This window comes from Chionomys nivalis, chromosome 6 (assembly GCF_950005125.1).
Source record: "Chionomys nivalis chromosome 6, mChiNiv1.1, whole genome shotgun sequence".
NCBI lineage: Eukaryota > Metazoa > Chordata > Mammalia > Rodentia > Cricetidae > Chionomys > Chionomys nivalis.
The window spans coordinates 4,491,766-4,507,848 of NC_080091.1; the positions used below are offsets into that span (position 1 = coordinate 4,491,766).

The following is a 16,083-nucleotide window of genomic DNA, read 5'->3' on the forward strand; positions in this document are numbered from 1 at the left end:
GTTTAAACAGTTTGAAATATTCCGTCTTACTTGATTTCTGCAACAGTTGATGTACCTGGCTGTCCTTTTTATAATGCGAAGGGAGAACTTTCCCTCCTGTGTTCGATAAATGTTGTCCAACAGTGTGTTGTCTAAAATGCCTGTTTAGTTTTCAAGGATGGCGCTCCACCCTTTACTTGGTTCTCAGTATGTATGGATGTCAGGATAGGACATAGTGGTGCTCAGAAGTGGAAATGGCAGGGGACAAAAACAAAAACATACATGTGAAATAAACTCAGTATGTCAATAAAGTAAAAAAAAAAAATTACCAAAAAGATGATTGCCAGGACTGGAGGGCACATCTACCTTCCACCAGATGTGCCTGCCCCAGTTTCCCCCAGGGTGCACACACGATTGAGCTGGTAAAGACTGTTCTGAGAACCTCTGGGCTGTGGGAGGCATCACCCATCCCTCCCTGCCAGCCACAGCAAGCCAGGCAGTGGCCCAGCTCCTCCTTCAGTGGACGGGGACCCAAAGGAGGGAAGGAGCGGACTGGCCCAGGTGTCTCCTCCTTCCCCGCGCACAGGGGCAACTTCGGGATGGAACGTGTAAGGACGCTGTGGCTCGTCCTGGCGCTGGGGCTCCGGGCGGTGAGCGGTCACCCTCAGCCCTGCGGGGTTGCCTCGCGTGCCGGGGGCTCCCTACGCCTAGCTGCGCTCCTGCCCCGCGCGCCCGCCGCCCGCGCCCGCGTCCTGGCCGCCTTGGCCATCCCCGCACCGCGGCTGCCGCACAACCTGAGTCTGGATCTGGTGGCCATCGCGTCCCCCGCCCGGGACCCCGCGTCTCTGGCCCGAGGTCTGTGCCAGGTCCTGGCACCGCCGGGCGTGGTGGCCTCGGTAGCCTTTCCCGAGGCGCGGCCCGAGCTGCGGCTGCTGCAGTTCCTGGCAGCGGCCACGGAGACCCCGGTACTGAGCATCCTGAGGAGGGAGGCGCGCGCTCCCCTCGGAACCCCGGTACGCAGGGAGCGCTGGGGACCCTGGGGTGCGGGGAAGGGAAGCGGGAGCCCCACTTCTCCAACCAGGGAATGGAGAGGACCCCTGCCCCATCCCTTCCCTGCTAAGCCTGCCTTGGCTAGGAGGGCGCGCCACTCTCTTCTCCTTGGACTTGGCCAGTTTGGGAAATCCTCCCAGAAGTCCATTTTTCCTTCCCAGGGGCCCTACAGGCCAGCAACTCCCTATCCACAGCGCTCTGGTGGCCTCCAGCCCAAGAGCAGAGCCGGTCCATCCCCAACCTCGGCATGTCCCATCCTCATCCTCGCTATGTCTTTTTTTTTTTTTAAGTTTTTAAAATTACTTAATGTTTTGAGACAACCTCTACTGTGTAGACCAGGCTAGCCCTGAACTCATAGAAATCCACCTGCCTATGCTTCCCGAGTGCTGGGATTAAAAGCATGCGCCATTACACCTGGCTAGGGTCTCTGTGTCTGTGTCTGAAGCTGTCTCACTCCGGACCAAGCAGGCCAACCAAAGTTCCCACCAGGAGTAACAACTCGGAGCAGGGCTTGAGACCCTCGTGTCCCTGGGTTCCCTGTATCCCCTAAGGCCGCTTGGTTGGGTGGGGGACTCAAGACCAAAGCTGAAGATCGTCCCGTTCTGGGAACTGCGGGCAGCTATGCTTCCAGCCTCTGAGCCAATTCCGGCTCCTCTGGGGTTGGCCTGGCCTCCCCAAACAGAGCTGTGGCATCCTCCTGTGTTCCTCAGCCACGCGTCCGTGACAGCAGCGCCCCAGGGGATGGTGGGTGTCTACTGGGGCCATGTACTACAAAACCCCTAAGGACGCTCGATCAGCGCGTGCTGAGCACCAGGGGGCGCCTGGGGGGGGGTGGAACTAGGTCAGGATGGAAGCCGAAGTGGGGAGAGAGACAGACAGGAACCAAAGTCTGGGCGAGCTCCGGAGAGTCCAAGGTTCTCCCTGATAATGTCCAGGTCTACAGAGAAGAGACAGAGCTGGGTTTTGAAGGATGTGGAGGTGTTGTGTGATGTTTTACTCTTTAGGCTTTTTGGGGGCCCACCACCCGGAATATGCGGAGTCTTATTCTTAAAAATGAACGCCCGGCTGGGCGATGGTGGCGCACGCCTTTAATCCCAGCACTCGGGAGGCAGAGGCAGGCGGATCTCTGTGAGTTCGAGACCAGCCTGGTCTACAGAGCTAGTTCCAGGACAGGCTCCAAAACCACAGAGAAACCCTGTCTCGAAAAAAAAAGAACGCCCGGCCTTAGCTTGGCTTGTTTCTTGCCAGCTTTTCTTATCTTAAATTAACCCAACTACCTTTTGCCACTGGGCTCTTATCTTTCTCTCCTGTAAATCTTTGCTTGTTTGATTTTTTGAGACAGGGTTTCTCTGTAGCTTTGGAGGCTGTCCTGGAACTCACTCTTGTAAAACAGGCTGGCCTAGAACTCACAGAGATCCCCTAGTGCTGGGATCAAAGGCGTGCGCCACCACCGCCCCGCCTCTTTCTTTTCTTTTTTTTTTTTAATTAACTTTTTTTATTATGTATACAATGTTCTGTCTGCATGTATGCCTTCCCGCCAGAAGAGGGCACCAGACCTCATTACAGATGGTTGTGAGCCACCATGTGGTTGCTGGGAATTGAACTCAGGACCTCTGGAAGAGCAGCCAGTGCTCTTACCCTCTGAGCCATCTCTCCAGCCCGCCCTGCCTCTTTCTTAAATCTTTTTTTTTTTTTTTTTTGGCTTTTCGAGACAGGGTTTTTCTGTGGTTTTGGAGCCTGTCCTGGAACTAGCTCTTGTAGACCAGGCTGGACTTGAACTCACAGAGATTCGCCTGCCTCTGCCTCCCGAGTGCTGGAATTAAAGGCATGCGCCACCAACGCTCAGCTACTTTCACTCTTATTCCATGACTGGCTGTGTTGTTGGGTGGCTGGGTTCCCTTCTCCTTTTTCCCTTGTTGTTCTGTTCTCTTCCTCATTTTTTCCTCCCTCTCTGCCTGCCGGCCCGCCTATCCTTGCTCCTGCCTTGCTATTGGCCGTTCAGCCCTTTAGACCAGCAGGTGTTTTAGACAGACAGAATCATAGCTTCAAGACAGACAGAATCGTAGCTTCACAGAGTTAAATAAATGCAGCATAGACAAAAGCAACACGCCTTGGGGGCTGGAGAGATGGCTCAGAGGTTAAGAGCACTGACTGCTCTTCCAGGGGTCCTGAGTTCAATTCCCAGCAACCACATGGTGCCTCCCAGGTACCTACAATGAGATCTGGTGCCCTCTTCTGGCATACAGGCATACACGCAGGCAGAACACTGCATATGTAATAAATGAATAAATCTTTAAAAAAAAAAAAAAAAAAGCAACACGCCTTAAAATATTATTCCCCAACATATGGGAGTTGACTAGCTTGGAGAGGAAAGGTCATTGTAGCTGGGGGAATGCATAGAAAACACGAGAGAAGCTGGGGCCATGGTGCATGAAGTCTGGGATCCCATCTCAGCAGGGCATAACTGGAAGAAATGGTACCTGCTTGTCAACCTAGGGCTCTGGGATGACAGGAGGCAGGAGGATCATGAGTTCAAGACCAGCCTGGGCGGGGAGGGCAGGTACCGGGGAGGGTTAGAGGGTTCAGAGCAGGGTGAGCTGAAGCAGGCAGGACGGTACCCAGCTTGAGAGAGTGGAGTGGAGATGGGGCTGCAGATACCAAGCTCACTAGCACTGACTGGAACCTCCTCTTCCCAGACCCCGTTCCATCTGCAGCTGGACTGGGCCAGTCCCCTGGAGACCATATTGGATGTGCTGGTGTCCCTGTTACAGGCGCATGCCTGGGAGGACGTTGCTCTGGTACTCTGCCGAGTCCGGGACCCTGGCAGCCTTGTGACACTCTGGACTAGCCGTGCTGGCCAGGCTCCAAAGTTCGTGCTGGACCTGAGTCGGCTGGACAGTAGCAATGGCGGCCTTCGGGCTGGGCTGTCCCTGCTGGGGGCACTGGACGGAGGGTTAAGCATAGTGCCTGCCGCGGTCCTCCTCGGTTGCAGCGCTGCCCGCGCACATGAGGTCCTAGAGGCTGCACCACCAGGTCCTCAGTGGCTACTGGGCACACCACTGCCTGCGGAGGCACTGCCCACAGCCGGTCTGTCACCTGGGGTGCTGGCGTTGGGAGAAATCAAACGACCCTCACTGGAAGCTGCCATTCACGACACGGTGGAGCTGGTGGCACGAGCACTCGGTAGCATGGCCCTCGCACATCCGGAGCGCTCCCTGCTTCCGGGTGCCGTCAACTGTGAGGACCCGAAACCAGCTGGGCCTGAGTCATCTGGGCACACCTTGGCTCGGTGAGTCCAGCTTCGCGGGGGAAAGGCCAGGCCCATAGCCTGGCTCTGTCCCGTGTGTTAGGGGTGGGTGCTTCAGCAGGAACAGAACCTAGAGGCGGGTGGTTGTCCCTCCATCCTCAGCCTAGAGCCCCCATGGCTTCCAGGCGGGGGCTAGCTGAGCAAGGCGCAGCTCTCTCAGAGTTGTGATAATCCCTACTCTTTCCATTCCCCAGATTTCTAAGCAACACATCCTTCCAGGGCCGCACAGGGGCCGTGTGGGTGACAGGCTCCTCTCAGGTGCACGTGTCTCGGCATTTCAAGGTGTGGAGCCTGCGCCGGGATCCGCTGGGCGCCCCAGCCTGGGCAACGGTGGGCAGCTGGCAGGACGGACTGCTGGAGTTTGAGCCCGGGACGGCTGCTGTGCGCATCCCGTCTCCATCTGGCACCCAGGCACGGCCGAAGCTGCGAGTGGTGACCCTGGTGGAGCACCCGTTTGTGTTCACCAGGGAATCCGATGAGGATGGGCAGTGCCCAGCTGGACAGCTGTGTCTAGACCCAGGCACCAACGACTCGTCCAAGCTGGATGCGCTGTTTGCAGCACTAGCCAACGGCTCGGTTCCCCGCACGCTGCGAAGATGTTGTTACGGCTACTGCATTGACCTGCTGGAGCGGCTGGCTGAGGACCTGGCCTTTGATTTCGAGCTCTATATTGTGGGGGACGGCAAATATGGGGCCCTGCGTGATGGACGCTGGACAGGCCTGGTGGGCGATCTGCTGGCTGGCCGGGCACACATGGCTGTGACCAGCTTCAGCATCAACTCGGCTCGCTCCCGAGTGGTGGACTTCACCAGCCCTTTCTTCTCCACCAGCCTGGGCATCATGGTGCGTACGCGGGACACGGCCTCACCCATCGGGGCCTTCATGTGGCCTCTGCACTGGTCCATGTGGGTGGGTGTTTTCGCTGCTCTGCACCTCACAGCGCTCTTCCTTACCCTGTACGAATGGCGGAGCCCCTATGGACTCACGCCCCGTGGCCGCAACCGTGGCACTGTGTTCTCCTACTCCTCGGCGCTCAACCTCTGCTATGCCATCCTCTTCGGGCGCACTGTCTCCAGCAAGACACCCAAGTGTCCTACCGGACGCTTCCTCATGAACCTCTGGGCAATCTTCTGCCTGCTTGTGCTGTCCAGCTACACAGCCAATCTGGCTGCCGTCATGGTCGGGGACAAGACCTTTGAGGAGCTGTCTGGAATCCATGACCCCAAGGTGGGGCCTGGGAAAGCTGAGGGGCTGTGGGTTGTAGTCAGAGTGGGGTGGCACTGGGCTCAGCAATTGCAGTGCTGGCAATGGAATCCAGGGTCTCTACCCCCTGACCTGGCCCCAGCTCCTCCCTGGGGGATTCTAGACGTGGCCCCACCCTGATGACACCTCTGTTTGCTTCCCTTACCTCCAGACAGGGTCTCTTTGTTTAACAGTCCTGTTTGTCCGTTTGTCCTGGAACTCACTCCTGTAGACTAGGCTGGCCTCGAACTCACAGAGATCCGTCTGCCTCTGCCTCCCAAGTGCTGGGATTAAAGGTGTGCGCCACCACCATCCGAGGCCTTCATTCTTAAGGATGAGTCCTTTTTTAAAGAATTGCAGCCAGGTGGGCGGTGGTGACGCATGACTTTAACCCCAACACTCGGGAGGCAGAGGCAGACAAGCGGAATTCCGGGAGTTCGAGGCCAGCCTGATCTACAAGAGCTAATTCCAGGTCAGGCTCCAAAGCTACTACGGAGAAACCCTGTCGCAAAAAAACATAAACCAACAACAGCCGTCCTTCAGGGATGGCAGGCATGCTGAAGTACATCCGAATTTATTCTCGCCTTTCATGTTTTTGGAGTTCGTGCTATTTCTCAGTTTCCCCCTCTTTGGGATCTAGCTGGTCGCAACCTGCTGACCCCACCCCCAGTCTTGGGCTCCCTGCAATTAGGTGCTGCCCAGTGCTCTAGCCACCATAGTGGCTGATAGCCAAGGCCAGGTGAGGTGAGGACTGGGGTTGGGGTGAGAGCAGAAGAATATGGAGTGTCTCTGGGGTTCCCAAATGAAGCATTTGCAGAGCTGATGGTACCGCATCTGAGCGCTGTACGAGAGGCCCCTGCGCGAGGTCAAGCAGGCCCTTGGTAGGGGCGCAGGCTGCCGGCTGAGCGCTCCTCCTCCGCAGCTGCACCACCCTTCCCAAGGCTTCCGCTTCGGCACCGTGTGGGAGAGCAGCGCGGAGGCCTACATCAAGGCGAGCTTCCCTGAGATGCACGCGCACATGCGGCGCCACAGTGCGCCCACCACTCCACATGGAGTGGCCATGCTCACGTGAGTCTGCGGGGTACTGTGTGGTGTCGGAGGGCCACCTGCCACTCAGGGCCTGCTGACCTTGCACCATCCTGCTCCACAGGAGCGACCCACCCAAGCTCAACGCCTTCATCATGGACAAGTCTCTACTGGACTACGAGGTGTCCATTGACGCTGACTGTAAGCTGCTCACCGTGGGCAAACCCTTTGCTATCGAGGGTGAGTGTGGAGTGGGGTTCTGGGCATCCCAGCCGTGGGTGCGCGCAGTGTACTGGAGCCTCCTCCCACCCGGCTCAACCTCTCCAGGCTACGGCATAGGGCTGCCCCAGAACTCACCGCTCACTTCCAACCTGTCGGAGTTCATCAGTCGCTACAAGTCTTCCGGTTTCATTGACCTGCTCCATGACAAGTGGTACAAGATGGTGCCTTGCGGGAAGCGGGTGTTCGCCATGACGGAGGTGGGCAGGCGCCCGGGACACAGGGTGGGGAGCTCTGGCTATGCTTGCGTGCACTGGCACTCACCCTACACAGCCCCAACACCCCTTCATTCCTAAGATCCCCCCACCTATTGGCCCCGACCCCCTGGGGACACCGCTGTCCGCAGACGCTGCAGATGGGTGTCTACCACTTCTCGGGGCTGTTTGTGCTGCTGTGTCTCGGGCTGGGCAGCGCACTCCTCAGCTCTCTGGGTGAGCACGTCTTCTACCACCTGGTGCTGCCACGCATCCGCAGAGGCAACAGACTGCAGTACTGGCTTCACACGAGCCAGGTGAGGTGGCAGGGACCAGAATAGGGTGGGATGGCGCAGATGGGCAACCCGGGCGCCCACTGACATGCTGGTCTGTGTCCCTAGAAGATCCACCGAGCACTCAACACTGGGACGCCAGAAGGGCACCAGGAGAAGCCGGAACAAGAGTGCAGGTGAGCGTGGGGCGGGGAGGGGGGAGCCCCAGGTAGGTGGCCAGGCGGGCTGCAAGGGCCACTGCCTCCTCTCTGTCCTAGCGGCCCCGAGGAGCAGCCGCCTGCAGCTGAAGGAGCGGCGCGCTGGAGGCGGGTGCGCAGGGCTGTTGAACGAGAGCGGCGCGTGCGGTTCCTCCTGGAAACCCGGGAGGTCGGCGGGGATCGCCCATGGCTCTGCTCCAATGGGCCTGGTCCGCAAGCGGAGCTGCAGGAGCTGGAGCTGCGCATCGAGGCGGCGCGGGAGCGTCTGCGCAGTGCGCTACTGCGGCGCGGGGAGCTGCGGGCCCGACTGGGGGATGGCGCCCAGCTCCGGCCACTGCGTCTGCTGCAGGTACGACCGGCGGAAAGCTGAGGGACCACACGGCCGCGCTGTCCACGACAGTTTATTCTATATACAAACACGACTCTGTACACTGCAATTAAATAGCGTAGAACGTGCGCCCCGCGTCCTGAGCCGCCACCTGCGAGTCCGGGCCCGGGCGCTGGGCCCTGCGCGGGCGCCGTGAGGAAGGCACTGGGGAGCACCAGGCGGCCGGCGGCCACGCGCCCACCGCACCTCGCCGCCCTGTCCCGGCCGCTTCCAGAACCTTCACCGCCAGCCCCTCTCCCTGCAGACCACAGCTCTCTCAGGCTCCGGCCGGGCCCCGCCGGGAGCCGGGCAAGTCGTTGCTCTCAGGACCCGGCAGGCGCAGGCGAATCCTCCTGGGGGACCCCGGGGTCAGGGCGCGCGCTGTCCGGGGTGCTGGGGGCTGCCGGCCTCCGCTCCAGCAGTGAGGCGCTCAACCCCGACAGGAAGGACGCGTCCGAGATAATGGCGGCCGTCTCGGCCACCCAACCCAGGTCACTGCCGGACACCGAGGCCGCGGCGCCCAGCGAGTCAGCCCCAGATGCCCCACCCGCGGGAGCGGAGCTGGAGCTGGGGCCCAGCGCAAGCTGAGGACCGGGATCGGGGGCGGCAGGGGAGCCAGAGTTGTTGTTGAGGTCGTCGGGCAGCGCCGTGGGGGTCCCGGGGCCTAGCTGTGGCGTCTGCAACAACATCTCCTGGATGCGGATCTGCTGCAGGATGGCCGGCAACTCGTAATGGTGGAAGAAGTAGATCATGGAATGCTGCGGAGGTCAGAGGTCAGGTGAGCCAGGCCGCATGAGGCTCCGCCCACCAGCAGTAGGCCAGCCAGCCTGGTGGGGCGCAGCAGGGCAGGGCGGTCCTCACCTGGATGAAGAGCCAGGAGGTGACCAGGGCCAGGCTGCTGTACTGCCCGTTGAAGCGGTAGTGGTAGGCGTAGAAGGCAAAGTGGTACAGGTAGAAGAACCTGCGGGGCGGGAGAAGCTGCCCTGTCTGACAGGCCCCGCCCCGATCCACCCTGACCCCGCCCCCGCTGGCCCCACCCCCACCTCAGCCAGTGCCGCTTGCTGGTGTTGGTGTGGCAGCAGATGGCATCATACTGGTCGGCCAGCCACACGATGAGAATGATGTAGAAGGCCGTGGTGGTGTCATTGAAGAACTCAGACATGATGGCCTCCATCCCTGCGGGGACACGCGGCGGGGTTGGCACGGGTGGGGCGGGGCGGGGGCGGGGGCGCAGCGGGGGTCCTCACCGACGAGGGCCAGGATGACGGTCAGCAAGGGCGCTGCGGGGAAGGCGATGGCCATGTTCATCTCCAGCATCTGCAGCAGGTCCACTGCGGGCACAGGGCGGCCGCCCGTGAGGGCCTGGGGAGAGCCCAGCCCACCCCCGGCCGGCCAGGACTCACCGATGAAGACGAAGATCTGGTGGTGCGAGTAGCGCAGCAGCATGGACACGCTGAGGGTCTGCGGGCGGGCAGGTCGGGCAGGGTCAGGGGTGCCTGGGGGTGGGCACCCCAGCCCGGCAGCCCCCCAGGAGTGCCAGTCATGCCTATTCACTCACAAAGATGACCATGATGACGAAGGCCGCCAGGTAGGACGTGCGTGCCATCCACATGCTGACAAAGCGGTAGTGCTCCCCAGACACCACATTCCTCAGGAAACCTGGGAGAGGCGGCCATGAGCAGCTGGGTGGCCACCATCCCTCCCCCCCCCCGTCCTCCCCGCCCGGAGCCCCACCCTTGTTCTCCTCATTCTCTGCTAGGCCCTTCACACTGGACATGAGGACGTCATCATATCCCAGGAACTCGTCCAGCAAGAGTCGGCTAAAGCGGTCTCCGAAGCACTGGTCCCGGGTGGGGTCTGTGGGTAGATGGGAGTCAAGCGTTCACAGAAGACGGGGAGCCTTTCACAGCCGGATGCTCCTTGGCCTAGCCCCAGTCCGCCAGGGTGCCCAAGTTGCCTTACCTAGGGTGACCACCATGACAGGGATGCTCAGGCGCTGGCGTGTGGCCTGTGACAGCCGCAGAAAGCCGTACTCCAGCGAGTACTCCACAATGTACTCATCCTGTGGCCACACTGCAGACAGAGAAAGAGTGGTCAGCTGCCCACCCTCAGTGTGGCCTTGCCACCCTCCCTACCTGGGGCCACAAACCTTTAGTTGGCGTCTCGGGGAAAGGGAAGTCCTGGCTGTCATTCAGGGCATCGGGGCCGCCTGGAGGCTTGAACACCTTGGGCTCAATGTCCAGCTCAAACTGCAGCACAGGGGGCCTAGGTGTCAGTCCCTGATGGTCTACTGGGTGGGTGTCCCCAGGACTGGGCGCCCAGACCCGCTCACCTTGATGGAACTGTTGTTGAACATTTCCACGGTCAGTTCCTCCTCCTCCTCCTCCCCCAGCTCCAGGCCGCTGAGACCCCCATCACAGAACTGCAGGACCACCGGTGCCCGGCTTGAGTTGTGATGCACCTCTACTCTCAGGACGCCCTCCCGCGGCCATCGATCTCGAACATGCTCCAAGCAGTTGATAGGCGACCGGGAGAAGACAATGTGTATGTAGGCCAGCACAAAAAGCACAAAGAGGGCCTGGGGGTGCGGTGAGGGCAGTCAGCACGGCAGAGGGACACCCCTCTCCCAGCCAGGTATCCCTGGCTGCCTGTGCCTCCTTGGGACCCAGGTGCCTAAGGTCCCCACTCCAACAGTTTCCTGGCCCAGCAGCTGCTTCAACTCAAAGTAGCCTTTGGAGGGGGCTGGAGAGATGGCTCAGAAGTTAAGAGCACTGACTGCTCTTCCAGAGGTCCTGAGTTCAATTCACAGCAACCTTCTATAATGAGATCTGGTGCCCTCTTCTGGCATGCAAGCATACATGGAAAGAATGTTGTATATATAATAAATAAATCTCAAAAAAAAAAAAACCCACAAAGTTGCCTTTGGGGACCCCAGTCTCACTGCTGCTAACAGAAGCCCCGATCTCACCAGCTAAAAATAGCCAACGTCTCCAGCAAGGCACCCTCTGCCCTGCTCCTGGGACTAGCAGGAGCCCTAAGGACATGGCTGCCCTGCCAGGTGGGGCCAGGGCACCTCAGTAGTAGCAGGCTGCTTTGCCTGGGAAATGTAGCTTCACCTGGAAAAGGGCAATGGCCACTCTTGCTGGTAACCCTGCAGCGAGGAAACTGTGGGCCATGTGGGGGATTGGAATGGAAGGGCAAGAGCTCTGCTCACACCCTGCAGGGTCCATGATGCCCTGCTGAGACCAACCCAGCTCCAGATGTTCAAGTACAGGTCAAGAAAAGAGATGGCTCAGTTGGTACAGGTGCTGGCCACTAAGCCCGAGAACCTGAGTTTGATCCCCAATTTGACACCTACAAGCTATTCTGACCTCCCCATGAATACTGGGGGATACAGGCTCCCACACACATATGTATTCACACACGTTCTGTAGAGCCACCACCTGGCTACAAGTTTTTAAAAGTCACAGATTACTTTTTTTTTTTTTTTTTTTTAAGTTTTTCGAGACAGGGTTTCTCTGTGGTTTTGGAGCCTGTCCTGGAACTAGCTCTTGTAGACCAGGCTGGTCTCGAACTCACAGAGATCCGCCTGCCTCTGCCTCCCAAGTGCTGGGATTAAAGGCGTGCGCCACCACCGCCCGGCAGTCACAGATTACTTAATACTACTTATTAACCTCAAATGCCCCATGCTAGACCAACAGTCACCCCAGAGGCCCCACCCTTTGGGAACAACCTCCTCTTTCTCTGCACAGTGCGAGAGTAACTAGAAAGCTGGTAACCCAGGGGTTCTCAACCTGTGGGTCATGACCCCTTGGGGGGGAGGGGTTGTCTAAGACCACTGGAAAATGCAAGTATTTTTACACTATGATTCATAACGGTTGTGAAATAGCAATGAAAAGAATTTTATGGCTGGGGGTCACCACCACACGAACTGTATTGAAGGGTCACAGATTCAAGGTTGAGAATCACTGCCCTAACCCATGTCAGGCGGAGGGCAGGGATGTTCGCAGCACCTGTAGACCCCAGGATGTCCCTCATGTGCCATGTCCTTGGGCTGAAGGGGACTCTGCGCTCCTTGGGCCTATACAGGGTATAGAGTAAAACTCCTCTATGATCCCCACTGACACCTTCCCTGAACTTCCCGCAGTCCCACTGACCAGTACAGATCTCTGTCTGTCTGCAGATCCACGAGAACCAGGACCCTGACCCTTAGGTGATGGGAGTCACCAGGACCATGACAGTCTTGGACAACCTGGCATGCTCAATGTGTGCAGCCAAGTCCCGACACTCTTCACGGACGAGACTGGACTCCTGAACCCCAATCTCGAGAGAGATTCTGTGGTGGCAAGCACAGCAGCAGCGCCCCCACTTTCCGCTAGGTAAGGGACATAAGCAACCTAAGGCCAGAACCAGCCAGGGCTGCTCTGCTGCCCAACCTGCTCTGCCTGCTGCCCATGCCTCCCCTCTGCAGCCTGCCCCAGCCCTCCTAGTAGTGACCTGAGGGGATGCAGACCCTGGGATTGAGAGCAAGGCTAAAGTCCGGAGCTCACCATGCCTAAAGCCAACACTACCCCTGTGAATTGTGAGGCTCTCCCATATCAGGTGTCATGAAGTCTGACCTCCCAGGCTGAGAGCAGAGGCAGCGGCTCCTGCTAGTCAGGCCCAAGAACTGGGAGTAAACAGGCCCATGCTCTACATGTTGGGCAACCAGAAGCAGAGGGAGGTGGCCAGTGGACAGGTGGACGTATCTAGGCTTCTCTCTGCACCACAGCTGCTAGGCAATCCCACAAGTCCCTACCTGTCACTGAACTAGTGTCTGGCAGCCCACTCAGGCCCTGGGGCCACTCCTCCGTTCATCCACCCACTCTGTGCCAGAGAAACAGGCAGAGTTTGGTCACAGAGGCCTGGTGAGGGCTGCATGCTCTCGCCTCCCGCAGAACACTCGGTGCCACTGGCCCACCAAAGGGTGCCACACAGCACCTGCCAGCGTCAGATCTCCACTCGAGCAGGGCTTGAGCTGGGGCCATTACTCCTGCTGGCCCTTCAACAGCTGCCCACACCCTGAGGAGCCTGCAGCTCCCTCTACCCCACGGTCGCCCACACAGTATGGCTGCTTAGCCTAGGCTCCCAGAGCCTCAAGGGAGGGCTGTCTAGTTTCAGTCTTTGAGGCTGTAAGGCCAGCAGAGGGGATACCACGGCCAGCAGTTCTTCTCTGGATTTCTGCAGGAGCTGACGCCTAGGCTGGGTGTGGGGACAGGGTGCAGGGTGGTACAGGCCTGACAGGCCTTGGCCATCAAGCACACCCCCTCTATGAAGGCTGGGAGGAAGCTGGGCAGGCAGGATGGGCAGGAAACACAGCAACAGGGCTCCCCGAAACAACAGCAGCCCCAGAAACCAGTCACTAAAAGGCCTGTTGTCCCAATTCAGACAGCATGGACCAACTGTAATCCAGCAGACCCCCGGCTACGATCAGGCACCTGGCACCCCAGCTGGGGGTCATCATCGGAGACTCTGAGGGTGTAGAAGGTAGGAAGAGGGGCCGCCGGCTCATCTCCACACCAGGGACTGGAGACTGAGGGGAACCCGACATCTGTCTGGAGCTTGTACCTGAGCTACCTCTATGAAACCCCAAACTACTAGCTCTGGAGAAGCGACAGGAGCCAGTCCCACCTTCACCAGCCCCACATGAGGAAAAGGCAATGCCCTCCAACTCCAGCACATCCGCCATCATGCCACGCCCCCAACACCAGATGGCCCAGCCAGCTCCTCTCGGAAGGCTGTCTCAGGCACGGTGCCCAGTGAGAGGCAGCCTGGTGCCCATCCCTCCTGAGCAGCCTTTGTGACTGCAAACCCAGTGTCCCCCTGGAACACAGCAGGAAGACAGCCAGGGCAGGGCCTGGCAACTGCAATCTCCCAGCAAGACTTAGGCAGGCGTGAGGTCCCAGGCCACACAGTCCCGGGCTGTGACTCTGCTGCTGACCCCAGTAAGGTGACCTCACCCAAGAGCCACAGAAGGCCTGACAAGACTCTGAGAACAGTGGAGTGACACGGGGGCAGGGGGCAGGGAACTGTGCCCAGGGGAGGCCCAGAGTGGGGTAGGACGGGAATGACAGGTGGGAGGTGTTCCCAAGGGGACACCAGGCTCTGGTCTTGAGTGAAAACTTCGGGGCCTAGGCTCCCAGGCTGCAGAGTCAGAGGTCAAAGGGCAAGAGGCGGGGCCTGGGAGCCGGGGAAGTGGGGACCAGGGGCTGCATCTGTGGGAAGACTGACATCAGGGCATCCAGGTGTCAGGGGTCAGGTGCTGAAGCAGTGACAGTGGGCAGGTGGGTGGCAGCTGGGGTCAGAGGTCAGGGGTCAAGGGTCACCTTGAGCAGAACGAAGAACTCAAAGAGGCGACGGAAAGCAGGCGGGAACAGGCGCGAGTAGGTGACGGCCATCTTGAAGAAGAGTGCGTGGAAAAGCCGGTCGCGCACGTTGATGAGCGGGTTGGGGTTGAGGTTGGGGCCGCGCGGGCCGCGCACGGGCGCCGCGCCGCCGCCGCCGTTGGGCCCGGGCCCCGGGGTCGCCACGTGCTCCGACATCACAGCCCCGTGTGTCCCCGGCGGCCGCCGGCTGCCCCCCCCCGCCGTGTCCCGGCCGCCGGATTCCCCCCCCGCCGCCGCAAGTCGCCGCCGCCTGCGCTCCTGCTCGCGTCCGCTCGGCCAGCGACGCCGGCGAGAGCGCCGGGCCAGAGCGCCGCCGCGCGCGGGGCACTCTGGGATCGCCGCGGCCGCCCCAGGAGGCCGGGCTGCAGGGGCGGAGCCTGTCCACTTCCGAGGAGCTCCGCCCCGTCGAGCCCGTGCCGAGCCGGTGAGCGGCGGGCTGACTGGGGGCGTGGCCCGGATCCCAGCTCATTTGCATTCGCCTAACTTGTCTGCCGCGGTGCCCGCAGCTCGGCTACCTCCGCGGGAGGGCGGAGCTACAGCCCTGTAATTTGCATCCAGCTTCCTATTGGCGGAGGCTATTATAGGGGCGTGGTATGTGATCCGTCACTGGGGCGGAGTCCGGCGAGGACGTCATTAGCATGGGGCTCCCTGACACCCGCTCATTGGCTGGGGCAGCGCTGAGGGCGGAGTGCCGGGGCTGCCCGTGTGGTCCAGGATCGGCGGACTGCCGGGGCTCGAGGCCAGCCCGGGCCGCCAGCTTCCGGCAGCCCGAGCCAAAATTCTTAAGATTTCTGACGTCTGTGTGCAAACACTAACCTGTCTACAGACAAGGAGCCCGGAGCGCAGGGAGGGCTGATAAATACCCAGTGAGGTGGGGAAAGAGGATTTGAACCCTCGCTCCCCGACTGCGGCTGGGAAACCTGCAGGCCTTGTTTGTTTTTGAGGGGAGGGAGAGGGACGAGGTGTTCTATAGACCAGGCTGGCCCGAAACTAGCTCGTTAGGCCTAGAAATCAGAGATCTGCCTGCCTCTGCTTCCCGAGATCCGGGATTAAAGACGTGGAATCGTTAATTCCATTAATTTGAGAATTTGAGATCTCAGGTCATAGTTAAGCTGCCAGACCTTGGGTTCTGTGGTGTCCAAGTTTTTGATTCTGGCATCGTCCGTCATTGGACAGCAGTGGCGGGGGTTTGAGCGTGGCAAACGTTCCAGAGGTGTGCAATGGTGTTGTGCCTTATTTAATTTTCTTTTTTCTTTCTTTCTTTCTTTTTTTTCTTTCTTTCTTTTTTTAATCCAACGACTTCAACGTCCGGAAAGTTAGTCTGAGCAGCTCAGGGGTGGACAGAAGGAGGGAGTGCCTGGCCTTACTCCTGCATGAGAACAGAGATGTGGCAATAGCTTCAAAATACACACAGCACTTCAGGTCAAGTCCAGCCCCTGCTAAGAACCGGGTGACTTCAGTAGTGTAGCAGGATCAACGAGTAACTAAAAAAAAAAAACAGCCTTCCTTTATACAGATGATAAGTGAGTTGAGAAAGAAGTCAGAGAAACATCACCCTTCACAATAGCCACAAATAACATACCTTGGAGTAACTCTGCCCAAACAAACCTGTATGACAAGAACGTTAAGTCTTTGAAGAAAGAAATTGAAGAAGGTACCAGAATATGGAAAGATCGCCCATGATCTTGAATAAAAAGGATTAACAGTAAAAATAGCAATCTTAC

At 59.1% G+C, this 16,083-nt stretch overlaps 2 protein-coding genes across 4 annotated transcripts; one reads left to right on the top strand and one right to left on the bottom strand.

The window, feature by feature from the left end:
* Positions 1-578: 578 nt before the first annotated feature.
* Grin3b (glutamate ionotropic receptor NMDA type subunit 3B) lies at positions 579-7,937 on the top strand. The gene is made up of 9 exons (XM_057771831.1): positions 579-992; positions 3,726-4,318; positions 4,531-5,563; positions 6,501-6,646; positions 6,729-6,844; positions 6,932-7,083; positions 7,230-7,394; positions 7,479-7,546; positions 7,628-7,937. The coding sequence occupies exons 1-9, from the start codon at positions 579-581 to the stop codon at positions 7,935-7,937; spliced, it is 2,997 nt and encodes a 998-aa protein (XP_057627814.1).
* Positions 7,938-7,952: 15 nt separating this feature from the next.
* Positions 7,953-14,643, bottom strand: Tmem259 (transmembrane protein 259). 3 transcript variants are annotated; one of them, XM_057771834.1, is made up of 11 exons: positions 14,300-14,642; positions 10,267-10,512; positions 10,084-10,183; positions 9,897-10,007; positions 9,669-9,791; positions 9,493-9,593; positions 9,338-9,395; positions 9,182-9,214; positions 8,978-9,110; positions 8,796-8,895; positions 7,953-8,692 (listed from the first exon to the last, which is right to left on the bottom strand). In XM_057771834.1, the coding sequence occupies exons 1-11, from the start codon at positions 14,513-14,515 to the stop codon at positions 8,258-8,260; spliced, it is 1,656 nt and encodes a 551-aa protein (XP_057627817.1). In that variant the 5' UTR covers positions 14,516-14,642; the 3' UTR covers positions 7,953-8,257. The 3 variants fall into 3 exon arrangements, with proteins under 3 accessions (XP_057627817.1, XP_057627816.1, XP_057627815.1); XM_057771833.1 differs by having other exon boundaries at positions 9,182-9,265; positions 14,300-14,641; XM_057771832.1 differs by having other exon boundaries at positions 9,182-9,395; positions 14,300-14,643.
* Positions 14,644-16,083: the final 1,440 nt, after the last annotated feature.

What these genes read in the sequence shown, in the direction of transcription:
- Grin3b (XM_057771831.1), top strand. Translation starts at nt 579, where the DNA reads ATGGAACGTGTAAGGACGCTGTGGCTCGTCCTGGCGCTGGGGCTCCGG. An exon ending in CATGGAGTGGCCATGCTCAC is followed by an intron (nt 6,647 to 6,728) that starts GTGAGTCTGCGG and finishes CCTGCTCCACAG; the next exon opens with GAGCGACCCACCCAAGCTCA. An exon ending in ACTGGCTTCACACGAGCCAG is followed by an intron (nt 7,395 to 7,478) that starts GTGAGGTGGCAG and finishes CTGTGTCCCTAG; the next exon opens with AAGATCCACCGAGCACTCAA.
- Tmem259 (XM_057771832.1), bottom strand. Translation starts at nt 14,515, where the DNA reads ATGTCGGAGCACGTGGCGACCCCGGGGCCCGGGCCCAACGGCGGCGGC. An exon ending in TCGTCATCATGGTCATCTTT is followed by an intron (nt 9,396 to 9,492) that starts GTGAGTGAATAG and finishes GCCCGCCCGCAG; the next exon opens with ACCCTCAGCGTGTCCATGCT. An exon ending in AGCAAGCGGCACTGGCTGAG is followed by an intron (nt 8,896 to 8,977) that starts GTGGGGGTGGGG and finishes CCCGCCCCGCAG; the next exon opens with GTTCTTCTACCTGTACCACT.